The sequence below is a fragment of the Saprolegnia diclina genome (assembly GCF_000281045.1).
Source record: "Saprolegnia diclina VS20 unplaced genomic scaffold supercont1.41, whole genome shotgun sequence".
Classification (NCBI taxonomy): Eukaryota; Oomycota; class Saprolegniomycetes; order Saprolegniales; family Saprolegniaceae; genus Saprolegnia; species Saprolegnia diclina.
The window spans coordinates 101,872-123,932 of NW_008246108.1; the positions used below are offsets into that span (position 1 = coordinate 101,872).

A 22,061-nucleotide genomic window follows, 5' to 3' on the forward strand; every position below is an offset into this window, starting at 1 on the left:
TGTTGAAGTCCCTTGAAGCACTCGGGTACCTCGTGCTCTGTGGCCACGGTGGCTACACGATGACACTGATCGCTCCATGGACAACGACTGTGTCCTGTTAAGCCAAATTACTAAGCTAACCATCAACCCGACTTTCGATGTTGCATAAGTGAGATGTTAGTTGTGCAAGGTATACCGCGCCGGTGTCTCTTCGACCAAGAGGTTCTCGCAGTGCCACGCGCTTGCGTTCATGGCGTCGAGATAGGAGCGGCGCTGCGCCGACGCTGTCGCGTAGCTGGCGTGGAGCATTGGTGTCGTATGAGCGCCGGGCGTCGCTTCGTACAAATTCTGGAAGAGCCGGGCGTGGAGGTGCGCGGCCAACACCTCGTCCGAGGTCGCCGACGCCTCCATGAGCAAGTGGACGGTCGCATGGGACGTCGTCGCATCGACGTCGACGTGCAAGAGGTACTTCTCGCCTGGCCAAATGACCGTCGACGGCGTGTACACGGCGTCGAGGCGGGACGCCACGTCGAGATGCGAGTGCTGCAGATGGCACGCCTTGCCCGAGAGCAAGTTGGAGACGAACCGCTCCTGCTGGCTCACAACGTCCGGCGTCGGGATCGCTGCATTCGCAATGAACGCATCGAGGATGTGGTTCAACCGCTACAACAATGAAGTTTGAGATGCTTTTGAGATGGTTTTGATATGGTTTTGAGATAATATTGAGATGATGGGGTACCTGCTGGTTGAGGGTGCGTAGGGAGACGACGCGGAGGCTGTTGTAGAGCGACCAGAGGTTGATGGACGAGAGCACAAAGAAGGCGCCGGCCACGTGCGACGTGGTCGTACCGATGATGGGCGAGATCGCAATGCCAAGCGCCGTGCCTACGTGAGCTGTTTGAAAATGCTCGAAAAAGCGTGACGCACCGAGGATCGAAGACGCGATCGATTGCGACCCGGCCTTGGCGGTGATGTCGGCGAGGTTCTCGGTCTTGGCGAACGAGTAGTGAAAGCCGGCGCGGGTCGCGCTGGCCGAGAGCCACGAGATGTTCTTGGCGACCTATGAAGCGCATTCCTTAGGTAAACGCATGGGACGACGACGTACATTGGCCATGGCTGCCATCGGCAAAAAGTAGGCGGGGCAGAGTGGCGTGAGGATCTCAGTGAGCGTCGCAGCATCCATGGCAAGCGCCGAGACGACGCGCCAGCGCTACGTACAGGGTCGTTGATTGCAGCTGACTGTTCTTGCAATGCACTACGTACCTTGGGGTCCGAGTCGAAGCGGTGGTTGACCAGACTCGCGAAAAGGACACCGCCGAATTGCCCGAGGCCGTCCTTGATGACCTAGCCATGCGCGTTGCCTTCTATAATGCACATACGGTCGAGGACGTACCCAGTTCAAGGCCGCGGCCATCGGGATCGCGCCACTTTGGAGCCCGATCGCGTACAGCAGTGACTGCATCGAGAGCACGCCGCACGCCGTGCCAGCGACGCTGCCGACAAACTGCCACTTGGCGTATGGCAAATAGTCGTGCGTCGTCGACGTTTTGTAGTCGCGCGGCAAAAAGAGGTCTTCGAGGTAGTGCGGAAGCTGCTGCGCGCGGCGAAGGACGTCCGTGGTCGGCGAGCCCGGCGGCGGCAACTGCAGGTGGAGCTGCTTGGCATCACCGAGCGCGATAAAGTCGAGCTGCTTGTGGCCGACCTTCTGCGAAGCGACGAGGCAGCCGTCACGTGGCGGCGCGGCGCTGCAGAAGGCGCGGGCGAGCGGCCATGGCGCTGCCAGTCGTCGGCTTGGTCTGCACCGCAGCATGCTCGGGACCAGATGATGCCCATGGCCGTGCCACTTCTCGTATCCGGACAAAGATCGGCGTGGACGGCAACGCGTATCCGGATTTTGGATCATACAAGGTGCCAGTGTATGAGCTGGCAGTCCCACAGGCCGTTGCTTGCCACTGAGCTGGCGGGCGCGATACCAGGCGCAGGATCAATGGACGACGATGTGTAGACCGTCGCGTCAGGCACAAACCGTAGTCGCCGACGACTATAACCGAAATAGGGCAAACCAGCGCTGCACAGTGCGCTGCGAGTGCTGATGGCCTCACAACAAGCAATCACCACGAGTGTCTTCACCTCGGATGCCAATCTAGTCTCAACGACAGACTTGCGTCTACTAGCTACACCCGTGTGTTATCGAGCCTATTTTGAAAGATTGAAACTATCGTCGGCCCCAGATCACGCCACGTTTGCGCGGCGAAGATTGCTGTGGCCGAGGTACCGTCGACCCTGCGCTCTGCTGACGTACCCGAAGGCGCTCGTTGACGTAGCACATTGAGCTGCGCAGTGTATCGTCGTGCTTATAACAAAAGAAGGTTCGGGGTACGGTCCCTCGCTGCCAACCAAAGCGAATCAACGTCCATCCAGCGACATCAATGACTACATTCACGAGGCTGCTGCCGCGCTCGCTATCATCCCAGCCCCACTCCATCACCCGTCAAGCGGCCCAAGGCTATCCTAACGTTAGTGTAGTACACGTCGTCGCCATGGTGGCGCTCGACACCTGAGAGCCAAACAACGAGGTCCACGACACGAGTAGCGCTGCGCTTCCATCCCGTTCCATCGTCTTATCTAGTTAGATCGCTTCATTGCCAAGACACGGCAGGTAGAAAGACATGGCCGGCCTTTCGCTGGCTTCGCCGTTTGGTAAACCAAGGATGCGGCATCGACTGCGCGTCGGTCGGCAACATAGCATCATAGCCCAGGATGATCACTATTCCAGCTGCCATGCGTCTACCGGGCGCTCTGTCCGTAGCCGCCAGCGCTTTGTTGCTCACACGAGACCCTTGGCGTGGGGCTGATCGGGTCCGCGGACGTCCGCCCGTCGGCGCCAGATGGCGCTGCAGCACGTGCCAGGAGCCGATCCGGAGTCATATTTTAATCGTTTTGAAATTTAAATACTTGGTGTTTGTATGCAGGTTGCACTTGTGTATTTAAAAATATCGGCAGAAAGGCCATCTCAACAATCATTTTGCTAAAGTCCCAAATGAGTGCACTGACGCCAGCCCAGCTCAAGACGCCGGTCCCGAGCGACATTGAGATCAGCGATGCGACGACGCCCGTCCACATCCGGGAGATTGCGACGGCCGCCGGCCTCGTACGCTGCCCTCTTCTTCTTCACGTCTTACCGGCTCGAATAGCTCGAAGATGAAATCTACTTCTACGGCAAGACCAAGGCCAAGGTAGCTCTCGCGGTGCGCGACCGCCTGAGCCACGTCGAGCACGGCGCCTATGTCGTCGTCACGGGCATCACGCCGACGCCGCTCGGCGAGGGCAAGAGCACGACCACGATTGGGTACGTCCCTCGGCCATGACAACCACGTCCAACAGCATGTAGCCTCGCCCAGGCGCTCGGCGCGCACCTGAAGAAGAAGTCGTTTGCGTGCATTCGCCAGGTACCGCTAACCTCATAGCTTGACTGTTGCTGACGGCGTTGGTCGCGTAGCCGTCGCAAGGCCCGACCTTCGGCATCAAGGTGCGCCTACATCCCGGGAGCGTGCTCATCGATGGGCGTGTAGGGTGGCGCCGCTGGCGGTGGCTACGCCCAAGTCGTGCCCATGGACGAGTTCAACTTGTACGTCGACTGCTCCTCGACACTTGGACCGACGCGGCGTCTGTAGGCACATGACGGGCGACATCCACGCGATCACGGCGGCCAACAACCTCGTACGTCGAGACCTACGCGCCGGAGACTCATACGCCGACGGTAGCTGTCGGCGGCCATTGACGCGCGCATGTTCCACGAGTCGACGCAGAAGGACAAGGTCGCTCGCCGTCGCCGCGGGCCCAGATGCTCACAACATGCCATGTCGTAGGCGCTCTTCAACCGTCTCTGCCCGGCCAAGAAGGACGGGTCCCGCGTCTTTGCGCCCGTGATGCTGCGCCGCCTTCGCAAGCTCGGGATCACCAAGACCAACCCGTCCGAGCTCACGGACGACGAGATCAGTCGCTTTGCCCGCCTCGACATTGACCCCGCGACGCTTACGTGGTAGACGCTCCTGCCCTCCTAGCGGTGCAGATATCAACAAACTTTGTAGGAATCGCGTGTTGGATACCTGCGACCGCTTCCTCCGTGGCATCACGATCGGGAAAGCGCCGACTGAGAAGGGCCATGAACGCGAAACCGGCTTTGACATTACGGTACTTTAGTCGCTGTCCTAGCTATCTTGCGATGACAATATTATACAGGTTGCGAGCGAGATCATGGCGGTCTTGGCGCTGGCCACGAGCCTCGATGACATGCGCGAGCGTCTCGGCCGCATGGTAGACCCTCTGCACGATTGCTTCGAAAGGAAGATGACGTTGAATCGTTGACATTATTAGGTGGTGGGCATGAGTCGCAAGGGCGACCCGGTCACGGCCGACGACCTCGGTGTCGGTGGTGCGCTCACCGCGCTCATGAAGGACGCCATCATGCCGTACGGAGCTGCGTTGTTTGCGGGTGCTTGATGTTGGCGTAGGACCCTCATGCAAACGGTGGAGCAGACGCCGGTGCTCGTGCACGCCGGGCCGTTCGCCAACATTGCCCACGGCAACTCGTCGATCATTGCCGACCAGATCGCGCTCAAGCTCGTGGGGCGTGACGGCGTCGTCGTCACCGAAGCCGGGTTTGGCGCGGATATTGGCATGGAAAAGTTCTTTGACATCAAGTGCCGCTACTCGGGCCTGCGCCCGCAGTGCGTCGTGCTTGTCGCGACCGTGCGGGCGCTCAAGATGCACGGTGGCGGCCCCACGGTCACGGCCGGCAAGCCGGTACGTCATTTTTCATTTTCATTTTCATTTTCATTTTGGATTTTATGATGATTTATGCTTGACTTTCTAGTTGGACGCGGTGTACGTCGATGAAAACCTTGCGCTTGTCACTGCCGGCTGCGACAACATGATGCAGCACATCCGCAACGCAGTACGATATATTGTCTCTAGTCGTTTTTGACTAAACTATGGATGTAGCGCAAGTTTGGTGTCTCGGTCGTCGTGTCGGTCAACCGGTTCGCGACCGACTCGGACAAAGAAATCGCAATCGTGTGCGCCAAGGCCGTCGAGGCCGGTGCGCTCGCCGCCGTCGAGTGCAACCACTGGTACACAGTTCGATCCCGGCAACGGCATTTGCTAATAAAGCGAATATTGTAGGGCCCTCGGGGGGCGGGGGGCGGTCGAGCTCGCCGAGGCCGTCGTCAAGGCCTGCGCGTCGCCCACCAACAACTTTAAGTTTTTGTACCCACTCGAAGCCTCGATCGAGGAGAAGGCGCGCGCCGTATGCCAAAAGATCTATGGCGCCGACGACGTCATCTTCTCGGACCTCGCCAAGGCCAAGCTCGAGGTGTTTACCAAGTGCGGCTATAGCCACTTCCCCATCTGTATGGCCAAGACGCACCTCAGCTTTAGCACGGACCCGACCAAGAAGAACGTGCCGACCGGGTATGCCACGAAATTTGGCTTCATATTAGCTGCAATTCAGAGAATCTGTAGGTTTTCGGTCACGATCCGCGATATTCGCGCGTCGGTGGGCGCTGGGTTCCTCTATCTGCTCTGCGGCGACATCATGACGGTGCCGGGGCTCCCGACGCGCCCGGGCTTTTATGACATTGACGTTGATACGACGTCTGGCAAGATCATTGGGCTCTTCTAAGGCAGATGGCCGTCGTCAACCGTAACAAAGAGACGTTGACAGAGTGGTTTCATTCGTGTTGACGTCATTGTGACACCTGGTTCCGCGTGCATTGTTGGCATTGATGTATACCTTGCGCGTCCTTTGATGCGACGAGATGCACCGTTCCCGAACTGGTACCGACGCCGGTGCCACGAAGCGCTCGTTGGCACGATACGTGGTGCGACCAGCAACGACAAGCGACGATTGCAGGCCTTGGGAACAAACTCATGGCGCTAGAGTCGAGCGCCGAGCGTCGCGAGTTTGGCCTCGAGGTCCGTGCCTTGGTCTTGTTTCTTTGCCCAATTCTCCTTTCTTAATTGTCATTTATATCGTCTTTTAGAGCACTACTCTCTTCGCATAGTCGTCGCTTCTTCGGCTGCAAAAGAACCCGTGTATACATCCTGCATGAACGCCTACACTGGGCGTCGGCTGGTTCAACAACGGGACTAGAGTAGCCGCGTGCTTCTGCTTCTCCTTTGAGCTTCATGCACGGGTGGCTTGCTCTGCCGGTCAGCGTCCCATTCTAGTCCACCGACTGCCCATTGGTCTCTCATTTACCCTACCCTCATTTTGAAACGCCAAGACGACCCACCATCAACTAGTGACAATAACGACAAAACCACATTTCATTTTACTGGAACCCGAGCAAGTGGGTTATTCGTCGCAGAATGGTTCGCTTTGGGTGGTGTCGCGGCGGCTGTGGCTTGCGCTTGGGCTCTGGCAACGCCCCAGACGTCGGGCCCGGTGCTAGTTCCAAGGATCGAGGGTTTTCAGTATTTGTCATGACGAGCGTACCTGGCTTTGGTGACGGCTTCTCCATCACTTTGACAGGTTCTTTGGACGTCGACAGAAGCTACATAAATAGTCGAATGTCGTCCACACCTTCGACGCAGCGACGTACGTGGCTGCAGGGGACGTTGCGCTGAAGGTGCCCCGACTCGAACATGACGTTGACGCTAAGGTCTTCAAGGATCTTGACGAGGATGCCCCGGTAGTACATGGACGCGCCCCAGTAGCGCGCGAGGACCACGTCGCCAACGTGAAACTGGCTGTTCCAATGTTGCACTTGCGCAGGCACGCAGAGCATTTGATGAAGCAGCGGATCTCCTTTGCAGGCCACAGACGTGTCGAGGGCGCCCTCCCACCTAGTTTTCCTCTAGTCGTCTAGTCGATACCATTAGTCTTGGACGGTACCCGTGCGAGTAGTTCCACGTTGGCGCCAATCGGTTGCCACGACTGTCGCAGATGACTAGACCTCCAAATGAGTTACTAGACGACCCTTTTTCCGTGCATATAAGCACCTTTGGTGTAGAGCACGTCGACAATTTTGGTCAGCGGAATCTCGGCGTAGATCTCGCCATAATCAAAAACCACCGTGACTCCAGCCTTGGTTCGCTCGAGGACCGTGCCGACGCAGTACTGCAGCCATCGCGGACAAAAGGCCAAGACCAAATCGTGCGCCTCAAAGTCCGTCTTGATGCGCGTCTGGCTGCCGCGCCGGGCCTACACCACGTGTGTCCGTCCAGAATGAGACCATCTTGGTGGGTACCGAGAGCAGAGGCGGCAGCGACAACCAGCCGCTCTCGTGCGTCGAGGCGTGTACCGACGAGGAGTTGGAGAGATTGAACGCCTTGGCGATGCTCGACGTTGTTATATACGCTTCCGTCGGGTCGTCGGTCACTACACGCTATTTCGCGCAAAGCGTATTCCGGGATGGAATCGAACCCGTGTCGAGCTCATCACAGTGCACGCAGCCGTCCGTGAAGCCCGTCTCGAGCTCGACGGCGACTGTCGCGTTGGAGTTGATGGCCACGATAAGCCCTAACGTCTTGGTTGCCCGCAGTTGCACCTAATGGCGAGCCGGATGAATGTTGAATGCGCTGCGGGTTACGGACCCGTGCGTGCAGCGTGAACGACGCCCCCGGATCGTCTGTTTGCGTCCGAGACGTCACAAACGGCCACCTAGGCAACGCATAAGACACTAGTTCATGTCATCGTAATGTCATTGTTGCTACTGGTATGGCGTCACCACCGGATTCTCCACCTAGTCACAACCGTTGACATTCTATGCGAAGCGTGACCGCAGTACCATGGCCGTCAGCTGCGTACAATGCTCTTGCAGTTGCGTGTCGATACTGATGATTTCAACAAGGCGGCTGGGTACTTGGTGGTGCAAGTGGTGCTGGCCGTCTAGTACCGGTACGCTTCGCCTCAAAATACCGTGCATCGACGGGTAGTACCGAGCACATCGAGGAGAGTACCACCGGCGTACACGACTTGAATGCAGCCAAAGTACGCTGGTGGACCCCGGACGAGAACGTGGGCGCCGACGGCGATCTCGATCGGCGGCGTATCTCCTTCCCTACGCGATTGCATGGCCAGGTGCACTGAGGGAGCGAGCGATGTACAAGCGGCCGAGGACATGGGCTTTTAGCTTCTCAACATGGGAAAGCAGGTCATTTGAAACAGGCGGGGCTACGCGAGATGTCACCGCCACATCGTAGCAAATGGACGGTACTCGAGGTGGCCGGCGGCTCGATCGCGACGATCGTGGTGCCACGGGTCGAGGACGTTGGCCGCGTCACCAGGTACGTGGTGATGCGAGGGAGCCACCACGTGGTGAATTCGACGCCGTCGTCGGCGTCAACTATGCAATATTCACAGTGCCACCGTGCTTGGAGCATCGACATGTGTACACGTCGGGTTCTCCTTGTCTTGTGGCAAAATGCATTCGACGAGATCGGTTTCGGCCACGTCGTCGACGACGTCGGCGTCATCGAGGACGACGGTGTACCGATCGGACGCGGGATGCCCGGCGACCGTGCCTCGGCGGGTATCGCTAGCACACCCCACCGTCAATTGGTTGCTTTCAGTCTCCGGGTGTGGGAGGGTTATAACGTACTCGATAACGAACGCCACATGAGTGCCCCGTGGAAACCGGTGGGTGGTCGTCGGCAGCGCGAGCAAGCCCGACATGAGCCGGCGCAGCCCCTTCTCTTCGTCCTACAGCAGTGAGACGACTCAGCCACCGTTTCGAGCATCGACTGCTCGAGAGTACGGTCGCCGAGAGACTGCCCCGCGGCGACGGCTGGCGCGCGCCAAAGTAGATTTTGGGGAGCACCGACGACGGCTTGCGTGTGTTGGCAAACGACTGGCGGGTCGACGACCGAAGACTCTCCTTCGACGACTGGTGACTGCTCTTGGACGAGCTGAGAGCCGGCACACTCTGGTGCCGGTGCGTCCCGTCTTTTGGCACGGTGTCCATGCTCCTGATGCTAAACTTGCTCGCCGTTGCACCTAAATTGGGCGTGGAGGGGACCACTGGCGTTTCGAAGTCAGACGACGCCGTCCGAACCGTCGGCGGATGCAACGACAGACGCGCAAATTGACGGCCCATCCGAAACTACCCTACTGACACCACACCCAGTTTCCCAGCTTGCACCCTGGATCACTGCAGCAGCGCTGGCGACCAGATGAATCACAGGTGGACGACATACACCGTAGTTGTGTACAATATGACAATGACACTCCCAAATTCAAAGCACTCGGTCCAACAAACGTTCAAGTCGACCAAAGCTGTCGACAACAACTGTTCGGTCGTGCGGACAACACCCACACTGGATACCATACTGGATTTTGGCCACAGCATTATTTTTTACCAAGTCCCCACGGGCCTCTTAGAAAGGCGCACACGCGGCCAAAGAACGTCGGCGCCGGTCGGCGCGGGGGCGGTGACACCGGTGCGCCTTCACGGCGCGACGACGTGGTCGTAAACAGCGCGGCCATGAGTCGCCGGTCCATCAAATCTGACTCGTTTGGTGCTATGCCTGCAGGATGAATGCCGTTCGACGAGAAGAGTCATTCAACCTTTAGCGCTTGCGTTCGCGCCGGATGCGTAGGCGTGGGGCATCGACAGGCCGACGGCAAACACCTACACACCGTAGTGGGATGAACACTATCAGGACACCATTTTACCTTGCGCAACGGCACGTTGGAAACGTCGAGCGTCGATGCGAACTGAATGTCAACGGTCGGGTCGTCGCCGTCGTTGTGGAGTGCTCGAACGACCCCGAGAAAATACTTGTGCGACTGGTGGAACGACGCGAGGACGGCGTCGCCCGCATGCACTTGACTCGTCGCTCGCTTTTTCGTAGCGCAGAGCATCTTGTGCAGCATGAGGTCGCCATGACACGCGTACGATGTTGTCATTTCTTCCATCGCGTCGAGACTACCGAGAGACATCAAATCCTCTGGATTCACCCGCTTTCTCGTCTTGGTCTTGTTCGTACCCGTTGACACTTCGCCACAAGTTGGTCAGTCGTTTCCGAGGTGAGAGTACTAGATGTTTATATCAGATCGTTGGGCGTTTGGCTCGGGCGATGTCGCTACCCGAGGTGTTTTCCAGGACGTGGACATCGTCGTGGGGGACACCCGTGTACGTCTCGCCGTAGTCAAATACAATCGTGTACGTTGCTGGCGTCGCACTGTGGACATCGGCGACTTGACCGGAGCAGACCCGGCGAAAGCGCGGGCTCATGGCGAGCACATGGTCGTGCAGTGCAAACGCTTGAGGCTTTGTCGGGATCGAGGTCATCGACGTCGACAGCACGAGACTCGTGTCGATCTGCCAACGTTTGACGTCGTCAGCACCAACTTTCGACAAGATGGCTGACGTACACGCGACGCGACAACGCTGTCGGCGAACTGCAGGTCGTACGAATGGCTATGGATGCCGACGACGCGGCAGCGCTCCGGCAAGTTGCTCTGCGGGTGCTTGGCGATGACCCACTCGTCCAGCGCGCGGAACTCGGGTGCTTTGTCCAAGCCAAAGGCAGCGCTGAGACCATTGGCTTGAAACGCGCGGCTCGCATCGTGATGGTTGGCGTCTATCAAACATGGGTTTGAGCGAGCCAACGAGGAAGGACAGCGTGTACATTTCCGCAAGCACGAGGTCGGGACACCCGGTAGGACTTCGCCAGTGTCAAACTCGATGATGACGGTCTGCAAGGTGCTGATTTCGGCAATGATGCCGTGGACCGACGTGCCCGCTTCCAAATCTTGGATGGTCACCTACGAGCGATGACGTGGACGCGTCGATGGACGTCGTTAGACCTGCTCGTGAATGGTAAACTCGAGCGCACCGACGACGACCTTGAGCAGCCGCTCCAGGGGCGTGTTAGGGGTATTGTCTTGATCCCTACGATCGATCTAGCAATCAAAAACTGTGCGGGATTCACGGTGGCAAACGTTGTCACAGCAATGAGCTGATGAATATGCACGTGGTCGACGGTGGTTTTGGTCTTCTCGAGCAGGAGTTGACACTCGGTCGGCGAGAGCCGCCGAATGATCACACCAGCTTGTAAATGCTGCCCGTCCTCTCCCTGCATCTACAGCCCACCAAATGACGAGGCTTTCAAAGAACATGATCGTAAGTACAAAGAGAACGCGGGCGCCGGGATAGAAACAGTCGACTTGCTTGCTGAGCTCTTGGTGCTGGGCCACGAGCTCCCTCGCGACGTGCACGACCTTGATCTCGTGGAGTCCGACAGTGGTCCGGACGTCGGACGTTGGTGTCACCAGACCTGTTACCGTCGTGACGAGAACGACGCAGCGCCAAGGGGCCTACTGCTGATTTCACAAGTGTTGGCTTCCGCGTGGATGCTCTCAAGCTTCCCAAAAAAGCACGGCGACGACGTGACCATGACAACGGCGCCTTTAGCCAGCGTCTGGCGCTTCCTACGGCGCATTCAACGACGCGATCAAGGAATGTTGGGATACATTAAGAGGGAGGGAGCCAGCGACCGGAGGCGCGCCTTGACCTCTTCGAGCCGGTTGTGCACGAGGCGAAGCCGCTCTTCCTGCTTCTTGGCCATGTCCAGCACGAGGATCTCAGCCATGGGCATCTCGAGGCTTGACGAGTCTAGTCCCGTGACTCCAGTCAGACGCTTCTCGGTGGGTATAATTGATGTACAGTCGCCGGACGGGTAGAGCTGGGACGACGTGCAACTGACTTGGGACGACAGCTCGCGTGGTCGGGTGGCGTTCAAGAACGGTTGCAGTTGACTGAGAAGCTCCAACGTCGGGCCATTCGCGACCGCTGCTACAAACACCACTTCGCTCTCGGTCGATTCTATGTTTCGAGTGAAGACAAATGCGCGCCCGACACAAATACCGTCGGCGGGAGCGTCGATCGGTGCTACACCCCCGTCCGCCGCGTCGTCGCCCATCATCTCGCCGGGACGTCGATCGGTGTCGATGTCGGTCTCGTAAATCTCATCGACGATCGTTGCATCGTCAAAGACAACCATGTACACCCGAGGCGCGACGATCTTTTGAATGTGCCCCGGCGAAAACCTACACGCATCGACGATTGCGTCATCGCGCGGATCATTTGTGGAATGTACTCGGAGGCGGTGGTGACTTTGGCGTAGACGCGGTCGCCGGGCTGCCACCGCGATGTCGGGTCGCGGACCCGGAGCCCGTCATAGATATCTTTTCGCGTCAGCCCGCGCCGCTCGGTCTCGTTGAGCCGCGACGGCCTGCGCCGCATTTCGTGGCCGTTTGGATTCGGTGGCTTGGACACCTCGGGCAGGCGCAGCGGCGCCACGGTCGCCGAGTGTCCCCAGTTGCCGTCGCCGTCGATGCGCCGCGAATCGGTTTTGCTCTTGGCAGGGCTCCGTTGCGGGCTCCGCGACGGTGTCCGGTGGGTCGCCGCGCGCGGGAGCCGTCGCCGCTCCAGCCCAATTGGCGCCACAGTTGCCCCAGGCATGTTTTCCCAGTGCTTTTAATAGCGCGCCAAAACGACACAGTGAGTGTCGACCTGCTGGTGCGTCGCTTGTAGTTGGAAACCGTCCGAACTACGCAGCATGACTCCTATCTACAAGCCTCCATATATAGTCCGTCGTCGTCAAAGGGCGCAACGAAGGCCAACCGGTAAGTACATACGAGATACCGTCCATGCAAGCGCTCCTGCGTCGATCCTCGTTAAACGGTCATCGAGAGAGGGAACTCCGTTAAAAAGGAATAAATAAGGGCGTGGTCTATTCTTTGGGCTTATACACGAAGCGCTTGAGCTTGTGGAATAAGGCGCGAAAGAAATAACGGGGTTGCGCCGAGATACGACCTGTCGGGTGGTGGCGGTGCACGGACGAGTCGGACGCCATCATCGGCCCCGATAGGATCTTGGAGAGAGAGAAGCGGCGTGGCAAGACGGCGATTTGCTGCATGCTCGACGCGTGGAGGCGACTGGCCATCGATATCGACTCGGCCATCGGTGGTACATTGTCCTTCTCGCCCGACTCGGGTAGGATCACCGTCATCTTGGCCTCCTCTTCGGGCGCTGTCATCGAAAATGCCACCGGTTTTTCGTATTTCGGGTCAACGACAAAGATCTACGATCGGAATAGGAGAACATTGCCGATAGCTTAAGCGGGTTGTACGTGGTCGTACGGCACGGCGTCTTCGACTTCTGATGACGCATACAAGACGCCAACCGTGGTGTCGTCGATGCGCAGTACGACCGCTAAAAAGTACTTGAACGTGCCGCGGTACCGGGCCATAACGAGGTCGCCGACATTGCACGGCGGCTTGATGGTTGTGAGGTTTGGGACACACACGGCATCGTGGATGCTCGCGCTGTTTTTGCACGGATATAAAATGTCCGTCATGTACCTACACATGTCATTGTCATGACGTCAGAACGTCCCAGTGTCATCCTACCCGTTGACGCTGTTCCAGTTGTGCGTAATACGCTTGGTTGGCGTCAACACTAATACCAAACGATGCGATCGACTGCGACGATATTGGCCGTGACGCGAAGCGTACCGTTGGTGTTGGTAATGTGTGTGATGACTTCAAAGGGTACCTTGTCAATGACCTCGCCATAGTCGAACGCCGCCATGTACGTCACGGGCGTCGCCGTCGCGTGGACGGCTTGGATCTGCGCCGTGCAGTAGCGCTGGAACCGGTGGCTGAAGACGAGCACGTATTGGTTGGCCTTGAAATGACCGACGTACGACCGCGGTGCGACCGGTGGTGGAATCGTCGCGACCGTCAAGCAACTCTGGTTGAGTCGGCTCCGAGGCATCTAGTTGCCACGTGGTGATCTCGATAGTCCGACTGCAATAGATACGTGGAGGACGATGACGCCATCTAAGAAACAAATGTCGCACGAGCTGGCGTGGACGCAGGTGATTTTGGCCTTTGCGATGGCTTTGGACATCGGGTGCAGCGCCATGACGATATCGTCGTTGATGTAGCCGACGGGGCCGCAGTTGGGCGGTCGTATTCGGCCTCGATCCTTCCGCGTGTCGTCTATTGTACCCTGAGGACGCGTCGGTAGGTTGAAAGATTGATACATTTCTCGAGCAGCTGGACCGAGACACTGCCGTCCATGTCGCCGTTTTCGTAGTCGATGACCACTGTGCGGTTGCTGTTGATGCCCGAGATGACACCGGCCATGTAAATCTTGGACGCATTGTCCATATCGAGCACATATACCTACCAACGCCGACGTCCAGCGATACCGCACACGATCGCGTACGAATTCATGAATGCGGAAGATGAAGGCGCCGTGCTTGATCTGCAGCGTCTTCCTTTGCAGCTGCGGCAACGGCACCGAGAGACTACACCATAAGTCGACACAAGCGCCTCCAAGCCCGAGTACCCTTGGATCGGAATCAACTGCTGCGCGCGGACGCGCGCCATGTTTTCGCTGGTGCGGTCAATCTTGATGTCGTATTCGTACTCGGTCGAGCGTCGCCGGATCGTCGCATGCGTGAGCTGCCCCCGGCGCGCCATCTGCGCATCGCTCTAAGCTAGCCAGTGCAGTGGAAGCGTCGTACCACGAGCATGCGCGCGCCGGGATAAAAGAGGTCGGCGAGGCGACTGAGCGCTTCGTGCTGCCGCTTCAAGTCCGCAGCTGGCGTGAGCACTTGAATGGCGTCGAGAGGCACCTGCTGCCGTCCGTTGATATCGTCCAAACCTAGACCCATATGTTTGAAAATGTTATTTTCGCTCAAGACACGACTGATGACGTCGGCGAGGCCGTTGGGCAGCAAGGTAGCCACCTTGCCAAAGTAGCACGGCTCACCAAAGACCAAGACGGGTGTCCCGGAGAGGGAGGCATTGGACTGCCGCCTACAAAGACGGGTGAGGGGTAGTGTACCACCACGCCAGTGTACTCGACGTTGACGGCGTTGAGTTTGGTCTTGAGGCGGTGGAGTTGGGCGTAGAGGACCTTGAGCTGGTGGGCGCGCATGGCGGGCACGGAAATGTCCAAAATGAACACATCTTGGATCGTCACGTCCGTCGTGTCGGCGTCTGTTATCACGCAGTATGCTGTCATTCCGTGAAATATAGATTCTTAAATTACCGTCGGCCGGGTTGGACATGTGGGACGGTGTCGTCACGAGCGTTGACATGACGGCAACATCCGACGCAAGGATCGTGCTTTTGTCGACCATTGGTGGCGCGAGTCGCTGAATTTGAGCTTTTAGCCCCTCAAGGAGCGTCGCGTTGAGGTCCAGGACCGTTGACGACGCCAAGCGGGTGTCGTCGCCAACGGAGCTCGATTCGCTGCATGCGGGAAGGCCTGGAAACCGCTGAGCGCTCCGATAGTCCTCCTCCATCGCTACACCATCGATGCGTCCAATGTCACATCACCGCTACCGAATAGCATACCTTCGAGCGTCAGGCTGAAATCGCTCGACGTGGCCCCCGTCAGCTCGTGGTCGCGCACGACTTCATAGTCCCTGATGTTGCTGTCGGGCACTTTGTGGTCCATGCTCGCGTCGTCAAAGACAATCATGTAGAACCCAGGTCCGACCGCCTTCTGCACCGTGCCTGGTGCAAAGTCTCGCTTTCCTGCCGCCTTAGCGAGCACTTGTTGGCCGGGCGCCCATTCGACGCCCTTGACACTTGGGGTGTTTGGATTGGTCTTTGGCGCCTTGGGCGTCGGTTCAAACTTGCGCACGCTCTTGGGCAGCGCCTAGTAGCCGTTAGCATTGTGTGTTCAACTGCCATTCAATGACGCACAATGACGCGCTTGGGCTTGGCGGGCACTGGCGTCACTGCGTCGCTGGGCTTGACCGATGCAACGCGCGGGCTCGGGGGTACGGTGCTGCTGTTGGGCGCCGACTCGACCGGCGCCACGATTGGTGCCAACAACGTTGACGGTACGGCCGTCATGGCCATCAAATCGTTGATCACCGCCACTTGGGCTTGGCTGAGTGCGTCTTCGATCGACTCGGCGTCGGTCACGAGCCGGGACTTGGACACGCGCGCACAGCTCATGGGCATGTTGTGAGGCAACGAGTGCACCGACTCTGGCTTGTCGCTCAAGGTCTCGGACGCGAGAGCCGCGTCCGACGGCTTGCTCAAAAGAACCATCGACCGGCGGGGGCGCAGACGCGGCGTTCGTGGTGACGAAAACGTGTCGCCGCCCCGCGCCGACAAAATCCGCACGCCCGACCGACTGGAGACACAGTCGCGCAATTTGGGCGGCAATTTGACATTGTCATCCGGCAGTACTTGCGGCAACGACCGCCGGAACCGGGGGCCCAATAAATCTAACTGCGGTGGCGTTACCACCGGTGTGTTGTCGCTTTGGCGCCGGGACCCACGGGTGGCGTCCGAGGGTGTCACTTGTTTGATCGGCATGTCGTGGCCATGCGCTTTCGCGTTGAGCTCGGTGTTGCCTGTTGGCGGCAACTTTATTTTTGTCGCTTTCAGTTCAAACGAAAACCGACAGGCCGTGAATTCTGCACCGACGCGCCATTTTGAGTTATCCACATGTTTGGTCGTTAGCCGTCGAGTACTTTGGTACCGTCGTCATTCTGTAGTCTACTGTGCTGCGTCGCCAGTAGGCGGAGCAAGGCCGCGACAGCGCCTACCTGGCCGTGCATACGAGCCACGTGCAGCGCCGACCCGCCCCATAAAAACTGATACGCGCCAGTGAAACCACAGCAAGCATATGGAGCGAGCGAGGTGCGTACCGAGGTGTCCTTGCGTGGATCGACGAGCGATGCCGTCGCATGCTCTCGCACCATGTGCTCGATCAACTCGACATGGCCGTGCCGGGCTGCCACGTGCAACCACGTCCAGCCGCCCTGGTTTCAAATTTTCTTCACCAAATTTTGAAGCGGCGACCGACCTGCGGCACAAGCGCGTCGAACGAGCTGCCGACCGCAACGAGCACGTCCACCATGTGCATGTGGTTGCACGCTACAGCTTCCAGTAGAGGCGTATACCCCCGCTGCGGCGCAACGTCATCCTCGTGTCATGGCGGTCGGGACGTACGTGGTTGACGGCAGCTAGCGCACCGGGCATACGCGCCTCGAGGCGTGGCCAGAGCGACTGCAGCAGCTCTGGGCGGTTGTGCTCGGCCAGAACGTGCACGATCGTGTTGCCAGCCTAATGTCTCGCTCCATCGTCGTCCTCTTTGTTTCGGTACTACGTGGTCGATGTGCTCCAAAGAAGCGCCGGCGTCGATTAGACGCTGAACGACGGCTTCGTGACCGCTCGCGGCGGCGGCCAAGCAAGGCGTCCAACCATGTTCCTACCCAACACACGATAACACAGCGTCTGCGTGGAGGACTACCTCGATCGCATCGGCATCGACTCCATGCTCGAGCAGCAATGCGACGACGGGCTCGTGGCCGTTGGCGGCGGCCGAGAAGAGCGCCAGCGGTCCTTCCTATAAAGAACATACAATATGCAATCACACTATCGAGCAGGCAGAAGGTCCGACCTGAGCAACGTCCACGGCGTCGGCGCCGAGCCAAAAGGCCGTGGCATGGAGGTGGCCGTGAAAGGCAGCCAACTGCAGAAGACGAGCGTCCGATGGCACAGCGCGCGCCGCCGATGCGAGTAGTTGTAAGAGCGCCACGTCACCGAATCGAGTTGCGACATGCAAGGCCGTGAGCTCGTCCGACTAGACACGTGGTGTCCATGCTGGTTGAGAAGTTATGCATACCGATCGGGCCGCGCTGGCGTCGGCGCCTGCGGCCAAGAGCACATCGACGACGTCAACGTGTCGGCAGTACGCAGCAATGAGCAAGGCCGTCGATCCCTCCTACGCCACGGATTGAGCCCGAATACGAACTGATAGGGTCCTGTACGGTGTCGGTAGCGTCGACGCTCGCCCCGGCGCGCAGGAGTGCACGACACGTCTCTATGTCACCGCTACTGGCGGCTGCCATGAGCGGCGTGGTGCCGACGGTATCCACGGCAGCGTCAACGGCATTCAAGCCCATCTACACCGACACCATGGGCTGGGACATGCGACGGGCATGTTGTCGAGGTGTACAGGCGGTGATTCGCATGCGGTGTACGGGTGACTGCGAGTCGTAGCGCCCCACCAAAGCCGAGGCCGAGGCAGTGCCGGTTGCGTCGAGCTTACCACCTGCTTCGTCGTTGATCCATGAGCTCGGTGCCCAGTTAAGACTAAGGCAAGAGGGATGGCGATGGTCGCCCAACGACCGCATCGAAGCGAGCACATATTGCACCGCAGGTCGAGCTCTACGTTGAAACGGCGGTATCCTGGGAGAGGACGCAATGACCAACAGCGGTGACGTATCGATAAACGGTATATCTGTTTGCACACAATGTCCTTCAAAAGTACGAATAGCCAATGTCACAAGGCGACGGCCAGCGCCGCCGAGTGCCACCCGCCAAAGCCAATGTCAAACACAAAGAGGTTCTCGAGACCGATCGTCACTTGCGTCGGTGTGGGCACTCCGCGGCTGCCGTGGTTGCCGGTGCCGAGGGCAGCCGAGCCGTTGCCCCACGTCCAGACGTGCCCCGTGCTCGTGAGCACGCCCGAGTGCCAGTCGCCGTGCGTCACCTTGCACACGCCGAGGCTGGCCAGCGTCGCCGGCGTCACGTCCTTGAGATCGGTGCTGGTGACGACATACGACCGAACCGAGTTGGTACGACTGTTGAAGATCGAGAGAGTCTGGTAGCACGCCGTGGCATGCGTTGCAACGATGGGGCGGCCACTGTCGTCGTTGAGCCGCTCCAGGTGCATTGGGCTCTGGCGCCAGAGGAACACATGCCCGGCGTCGGTGACGACTGCAGTAAAGTCGGCGCCGGCGACGACTTGCACGGCCCGGTCGTCGTCGAGCGGCAGCTGCTCCGCGGCTTGCAAGGCCATGGTACCGAGGTCGTTCACGTGTCTCGTCTTGACAGCACCGTTCGCAAAGAGCACGGCGACGTGGCTCCAGCCCGCAACGACGTCGACGACGGGCGCATCGGTCGCCGAGTTGCATTGCACAACCGACACCTGGCGCGACTCGGTCCAGGCGTAGGCGGCGCCGCTGTCGCCCAGCGCGCATCCGTGCGTGCGCCCGCTGCTGAGGCTCCGACACGGCTCGTCCACGGGCACACGAAGCCGATCATGCGATCCATAGCCGTTGAACGAGCCCCAGAACCAGATGCAACCGTCTTGCGTGAGCGCGTGCATGCCAAAGCCCGAGCACGTAATGCGGGCGACCTTGCCGAGGCCCGACGTGTCGATGGCGCGGGGACGATCGACGGTCGTGTGGCCGCCGCCGGGGCCTAGTCGACCGTTACTGCCGACGCCCCACGTCAGCACGATGGGCGCGTGCATGCGCCGGTACAGCGTGGCCCACTGGGCCGTTGCCCGCGGGAACGCCTGTGGCGCAATGCGAAAGTCCCGGACGCACAGCGCCTCCCAGAGCACCGTCGACGCGGCGACGGCGGTATGCAGAAGGCGCGTTGTGGCCGCCAGCTGCAGCACGGACCGAACGTCCATGTACTCGGCGACGACCTCGAGCACATCCGGGCCGAGGTCGAGCAGCATCCTGCTTGGTCTGGCGTGTGGGATTGTGAACGTTGAAACCAGCCAGCTCATTGCAGCCAATCAGAAGGCGTGTCGGCAGATCGCCATTATTTTTGCTCCGCGCGAATCTTTGACATTTTTGTATGTCCAGTTTTGTCTGTCATTTTCGGGTTTGTGGAGAACATGACAGTGCCAACAGTGCTAGCATATACAGCCTTGGCCCACCAATCATCTATTATCGAAACTCAAAACTCAAAACGCAATCTCAAAACGCAATCTCAAGAGCTAGAATGTCCGTAGATCCGCAAAGCACTTGACGAGGTACCCACGGCGCTGTGCGACCGCCCAGGTGTACATGGCGTCCACAATCTACACGTGTACGTCAGTGGCTATCGACGGTGGCCAGCGATCTACCTCCCGCCGCCGCGACAAGGCCGAATGCAAACACAGCTCCACGACGGCAAGACCCGCACTTGTAAAGGCATTGTCCAAGAGCACCGCAAGGACACGGACCAAAGCCGTGGTCTACGCAATCGTTCACATTCCGTCCCCTTCAACCATTCCAACACACGCGACCTACCGCAAGCAGCGGGGCAACCGCATCGAGGAGGCTGGCCAGGCTGTGGCGGGAGCACTCTAATAGCCACGGCCAGAGCGAAGTACGGTACTACATACCAAAAACAAAATAAGAATACGTCGTCCCACAGGCGTCGAACCTTGTCTTGGGCAACGAGAGGCCACGTCACAATGACGGCGCCGGTCGCGGCCAGGTGCTTGAAGAGCGACACGTGACGTCGCTGGGCCACGTACGCCAGCGGCGTACACCCCATCTAGGGTTCTTGGCTTCACATGTGCGAGGATCCCCGTCTACCTTGTCCGGGGTGTTGAGGGGGACGCCCATCTCTCGTAGCATCGTCGCCATGGCCACGTCGCCGCCACAGAGCGCAGCTACATGCAGCGCTGTGTGTCCTGCCTATGCTTTGTTGATCAACTTCAAAGACTTGGTGCGTGGGCTCTCAAGACCTCGTTGCAAAGGCGGGCGTGGTTGGCAATGACGAGCCGGGCGAGGACTACGCTGTGCAGCTCGATGGCCACGCGTAGCGACCGAAGGCGCGTCTACTCCACTACGTTCTTTGGTGCTAGTGCAAGAAAGAGCGTTACCTCGGTGGAGACAGTGTCGCTGGCCAACAGGATGTGGACCATCGCCGTGTCGTGTCGCTGCAGTGCGAGCTCGAGCTACGCCGACCATAGCGTGAACGCCATCATTCCAATGTCAAGGAGAGAGGTGGGCGTACGCTGGAGACACCGATGGATCGCTTGTCGCGGAGGTTGACATCGCCGTCGTGGTGCTGCAGCATCTTGCGCACAAGGAGGTGCTGGGACGATGCCACCGCCGCGTGCATGCTCGTGTGTCCCCGCTACATGCGCCGCGTCAATACGATTCGAGAATCATCCACGCACCGCATCCCGAAGGTTGCAGTCGGCGCCGCCATCGAGAAGGAGTCGGGCCAACACGTCGTTGCCGTTGGCAATGGCTTGCAACAGCAGCGGGGTGCCCGTCTATGTGAAGTAGCGTTGACACATTGAGGTAGCCCTTGAGGGCCATGACGCATACATTGTCAAAGACGTTGGCGTTGGCGCCGTACTGTAAGAGAAGCGCGACAATGCCGTGCTCTTGCTTGCGCGCAGCGACGTGCAACGGTGTCTCCCACGCCTACGCATCTTCTCAGATGATGCATGATACGTCGGTGTCATGGACTCGCCTTGTTAAGCATGTTGGGGCAGCTGCCAAACTGCAAGAAGAGCTCCACGAGCGTTGCATGGCCGGCTTTGGTCGCGCGGTGGAGCACTGTCTCGCCGTTCTACGCATATATTCACCGTAGTTTGTGGGCGCGCAAGGTGGGGATCGAAGCGGGTACCTGGAGCAAATGCACGTTGGCGCTATATTCCAAGAGCAGCTGGAGCTCTGCATACCGGCGGGGGTTGGCCGCGCCCATGTACAAGGGCGTCGACGCATTCTACTCGCAGCATCCTGCGACTCTGCCGTGAAGATGAGGACGTACGATGTCGAGGACGTTGGGATCGGCGCCGGCCTGTAAAAGGAGCGCGATCGCGTCGGTGTAGCCCTTGCGCATGGCGACGTGCAGCGCCGTGCACGCGGGTGCCGATACTACCGAGGCCATAGGCGCGTGCACCAACGACGACCGGTCGACGTCGGTCTTGCCAGTGGTGCGGAGGGATCGAACGCAAGCGACGTGGGCACCCGTGTCGCCCATAGCATCGGGGCTTAGGAGCGCTCGCATCGCGCGCACGTCGCCAGCGTCCACCGCAGCGTCCCATGCACGTCGTACGTCCGACATGGCGCAAGCAAGAGTTGATGGCCGTCCTTTCTACCAGCAAAGATTCGATTTTCGATGGTTTTGGCGTCTTCCTCGCATTTGATTGGTGCGAAATGTATCGTATTGGCGTTTTTGATTGGTCCAATGGTCGTCTTGGCGCAGGCCATTGGCTAAAAATACGCCACCGCGCAGCGGCAATCCCGTGACCTCAACCTCATGCACTCGGTTCTCACGTCAA

At 59.0% G+C, this 22,061-nt stretch overlaps 7 protein-coding genes across 7 annotated transcripts; 1 reads left to right on the forward strand and 6 right to left on the reverse strand.

Moving 5' to 3' along the window:
- SDRG_11358 (hypothetical protein) lies at positions 1-1,798 on the reverse strand. Its single transcript, XM_008617393.1, has 6 exons — positions 1,373-1,798; positions 1,243-1,323; positions 1,085-1,189; positions 907-1,039; positions 719-864; positions 1-642 (listed from the first exon to the last, which is right to left on the reverse strand). Exons 1-6 carry the CDS (start codon positions 1,787-1,789, stop codon positions 157-159), a joined length of 1,368 nt encoding a protein of 455 aa, XP_008615615.1. The 5' UTR covers positions 1,790-1,798; the 3' UTR covers positions 1-156.
- A 1,214-nt stretch (positions 1,799-3,012) lies between these two features.
- On the forward strand, positions 3,013-5,741 carry SDRG_11359 (formate-tetrahydrofolate ligase). Its single transcript, XM_008617394.1, has 16 exons — positions 3,013-3,130; positions 3,174-3,328; positions 3,371-3,428; positions 3,479-3,508; positions 3,552-3,607; positions 3,654-3,699; positions 3,744-3,797; positions 3,849-4,021; positions 4,071-4,173; positions 4,222-4,296; positions 4,357-4,451; positions 4,494-4,785; positions 4,856-4,936; positions 4,984-5,111; positions 5,164-5,451; positions 5,503-5,741. The coding sequence occupies exons 1-16, from the start codon at positions 3,020-3,022 to the stop codon at positions 5,660-5,662; spliced, it is 1,905 nt and encodes a 634-aa protein (XP_008615616.1). The 5' UTR covers positions 3,013-3,019; the 3' UTR covers positions 5,663-5,741.
- A 544-nt stretch (positions 5,742-6,285) lies between these two features.
- On the reverse strand, positions 6,286-8,997 carry SDRG_11360 (hypothetical protein). Its single transcript, XM_008617395.1, has 16 exons — positions 8,742-8,997; positions 8,586-8,686; positions 8,380-8,522; positions 8,202-8,330; positions 8,092-8,158; positions 7,924-8,045; positions 7,773-7,873; positions 7,699-7,727; positions 7,579-7,645; positions 7,409-7,532; positions 7,233-7,363; positions 6,985-7,186; positions 6,878-6,932; positions 6,585-6,828; positions 6,479-6,536; positions 6,286-6,430 (listed from the first exon to the last, which is right to left on the reverse strand). The coding sequence occupies exons 1-16, from the start codon at positions 8,946-8,948 to the stop codon at positions 6,315-6,317; spliced, it is 1,896 nt and encodes a 631-aa protein (XP_008615617.1). The 5' UTR covers positions 8,949-8,997; the 3' UTR covers positions 6,286-6,314.
- A 316-nt stretch (positions 8,998-9,313) lies between these two features.
- On the reverse strand, positions 9,314-12,453 carry SDRG_11361 (hypothetical protein; the record flags this gene model as incomplete). The annotated part of the gene is made up of 15 exons (XM_008617396.1): positions 9,314-9,504; positions 9,551-9,614; positions 9,659-9,911; positions 9,973-10,021; positions 10,073-10,307; positions 10,361-10,569; positions 10,618-10,753; positions 10,796-10,880; positions 10,931-11,070; positions 11,120-11,265; positions 11,310-11,419; positions 11,462-11,603; positions 11,655-11,813; positions 11,856-12,037; positions 12,088-12,453. Coding segments are annotated over 15 exons (2,449 nt in total), but the record flags the coding sequence as incomplete, so codon positions are not given.
- Positions 12,454-12,703: 250 nt separating this feature from the next.
- Positions 12,704-17,899, reverse strand: SDRG_11362 (hypothetical protein). Its single transcript, XM_008617397.1, has 23 exons — positions 17,803-17,899; positions 17,658-17,756; positions 17,433-17,615; positions 17,283-17,378; positions 17,139-17,240; positions 16,982-17,095; positions 16,836-16,937; positions 16,678-16,791; positions 16,576-16,623; positions 15,719-16,393; positions 15,365-15,671; positions 15,057-15,314; positions 14,866-15,004; positions 14,712-14,821; positions 14,527-14,666; positions 14,349-14,482; positions 14,226-14,307; positions 14,041-14,182; positions 13,815-13,996; positions 13,508-13,769; positions 13,403-13,451; positions 13,123-13,354; positions 12,704-13,074 (listed from the first exon to the last, which is right to left on the reverse strand). The coding sequence occupies exons 1-23, from the start codon at positions 17,881-17,883 to the stop codon at positions 12,724-12,726; spliced, it is 4,002 nt and encodes a 1,333-aa protein (XP_008615619.1). The 5' UTR covers positions 17,884-17,899; the 3' UTR covers positions 12,704-12,723.
- A 353-nt stretch (positions 17,900-18,252) lies between these two features.
- On the reverse strand, positions 18,253-19,521 carry SDRG_11363 (hypothetical protein). Its single transcript, XM_008617398.1, has one exon. It carries the CDS (start codon positions 19,503-19,505, stop codon positions 18,318-18,320), a length of 1,188 nt encoding a protein of 395 aa, XP_008615620.1. The 5' UTR covers positions 19,506-19,521; the 3' UTR covers positions 18,253-18,317.
- A 161-nt stretch (positions 19,522-19,682) lies between these two features.
- On the reverse strand, positions 19,683-21,875 carry SDRG_11364 (hypothetical protein). The gene is made up of 13 exons (XM_008617399.1): positions 21,548-21,875; positions 21,404-21,502; positions 21,248-21,346; positions 21,100-21,198; positions 20,946-21,044; positions 20,780-20,902; positions 20,646-20,720; positions 20,508-20,600; positions 20,356-20,457; positions 20,201-20,314; positions 20,065-20,151; positions 19,899-20,009; positions 19,683-19,853 (listed from the first exon to the last, which is right to left on the reverse strand). The coding sequence occupies exons 1-13, from the start codon at positions 21,842-21,844 to the stop codon at positions 19,770-19,772; spliced, it is 1,482 nt and encodes a 493-aa protein (XP_008615621.1). The 5' UTR covers positions 21,845-21,875; the 3' UTR covers positions 19,683-19,769.
- Between the last annotated feature and the right edge of the window lie 186 nt (positions 21,876-22,061).

What these genes read in the sequence shown, in the direction of transcription:
- SDRG_11359 (XM_008617394.1), top strand. Translation starts at nt 3,020, where the DNA reads ATGAGTGCACTGACGCCAGCCCAGCTCAAGACGCCGGTCCCGAGCGAC. An exon ending in GCCCGACCTTCGGCATCAAG is followed by an intron (nt 3,509 to 3,551) that starts GTGCGCCTACAT and finishes ATGGGCGTGTAG; the next exon opens with GGTGGCGCCGCTGGCGGTGG. An exon ending in GCGAGCGTCTCGGCCGCATG is followed by an intron (nt 4,297 to 4,356) that starts GTAGACCCTCTG and finishes TGACATTATTAG; the next exon opens with GTGGTGGGCATGAGTCGCAA.
- SDRG_11358 (XM_008617393.1), bottom strand. Translation starts at nt 1,789, where the DNA reads ATGCTGCGGTGCAGACCAAGCCGACGACTGGCAGCGCCATGGCCGCTC. An exon ending in TGGCCGCGGCCTTGAACTGG is followed by an intron (nt 1,324 to 1,372) that starts GTACGTCCTCGA and finishes GCGCATGGCTAG; the next exon opens with GTCATCAAGGACGGCCTCGG. An exon ending in GCTTCGACTCGGACCCCAAG is followed by an intron (nt 1,190 to 1,242) that starts GTACGTAGTGCA and finishes CCCTGTACGTAG; the next exon opens with CGCTGGCGCGTCGTCTCGGC.
- SDRG_11362 (XM_008617397.1), bottom strand. Translation starts at nt 17,883, where the DNA reads ATGGCAGCCGCCAGTAGCGGTGACATAGAGACGTGTCGTGCACTCCTG. An exon ending in TGGCTCGTATGCACGGCCAG is followed by an intron (nt 16,394 to 16,575) that starts GTAGGCGCTGTC and finishes ACAAAAATAAAG; the next exon opens with TTGCCGCCAACAGGCAACAC. An exon ending in AACTGGAACAGCGTCAACGG is followed by an intron (nt 13,355 to 13,402) that starts GTAGGATGACAC and finishes TGACATGTGTAG; the next exon opens with GTACATGACGGACATTTTAT.
- SDRG_11360 (XM_008617395.1), bottom strand. Translation starts at nt 8,948, where the DNA reads ATGGACACCGTGCCAAAAGACGGGACGCACCGGCACCAGAGTGTGCCG. An exon ending in TACTCTCCTCGATGTGCTCG is followed by an intron (nt 7,874 to 7,923) that starts GTACTACCCGTC and finishes TACCGGTACTAG; the next exon opens with ACGGCCAGCACCACTTGCAC. An exon ending in CGACGTGCTCTACACCAAAG is followed by an intron (nt 6,933 to 6,984) that starts GTGCTTATATGC and finishes TTGGAGGTCTAG; the next exon opens with TCATCTGCGACAGTCGTGGC.
- SDRG_11364 (XM_008617399.1), bottom strand. Translation starts at nt 21,844, where the DNA reads ATGTCGGACGTACGACGTGCATGGGACGCTGCGGTGGACGCTGGCGAC. An exon ending in CCAACGTGCATTTGCTCCAG is followed by an intron (nt 21,347 to 21,403) that starts GTACCCGCTTCG and finishes ATATATGCGTAG; the next exon opens with AACGGCGAGACAGTGCTCCA. An exon ending in GCCCCAACATGCTTAACAAG is followed by an intron (nt 21,199 to 21,247) that starts GCGAGTCCATGA and finishes GAAGATGCGTAG; the next exon opens with GCGTGGGAGACACCGTTGCA.
- SDRG_11363 (XM_008617398.1), bottom strand. Translation starts at nt 19,505, where the DNA reads ATGCTGCTCGACCTCGGCCCGGATGTGCTCGAGGTCGTCGCCGAGTAC.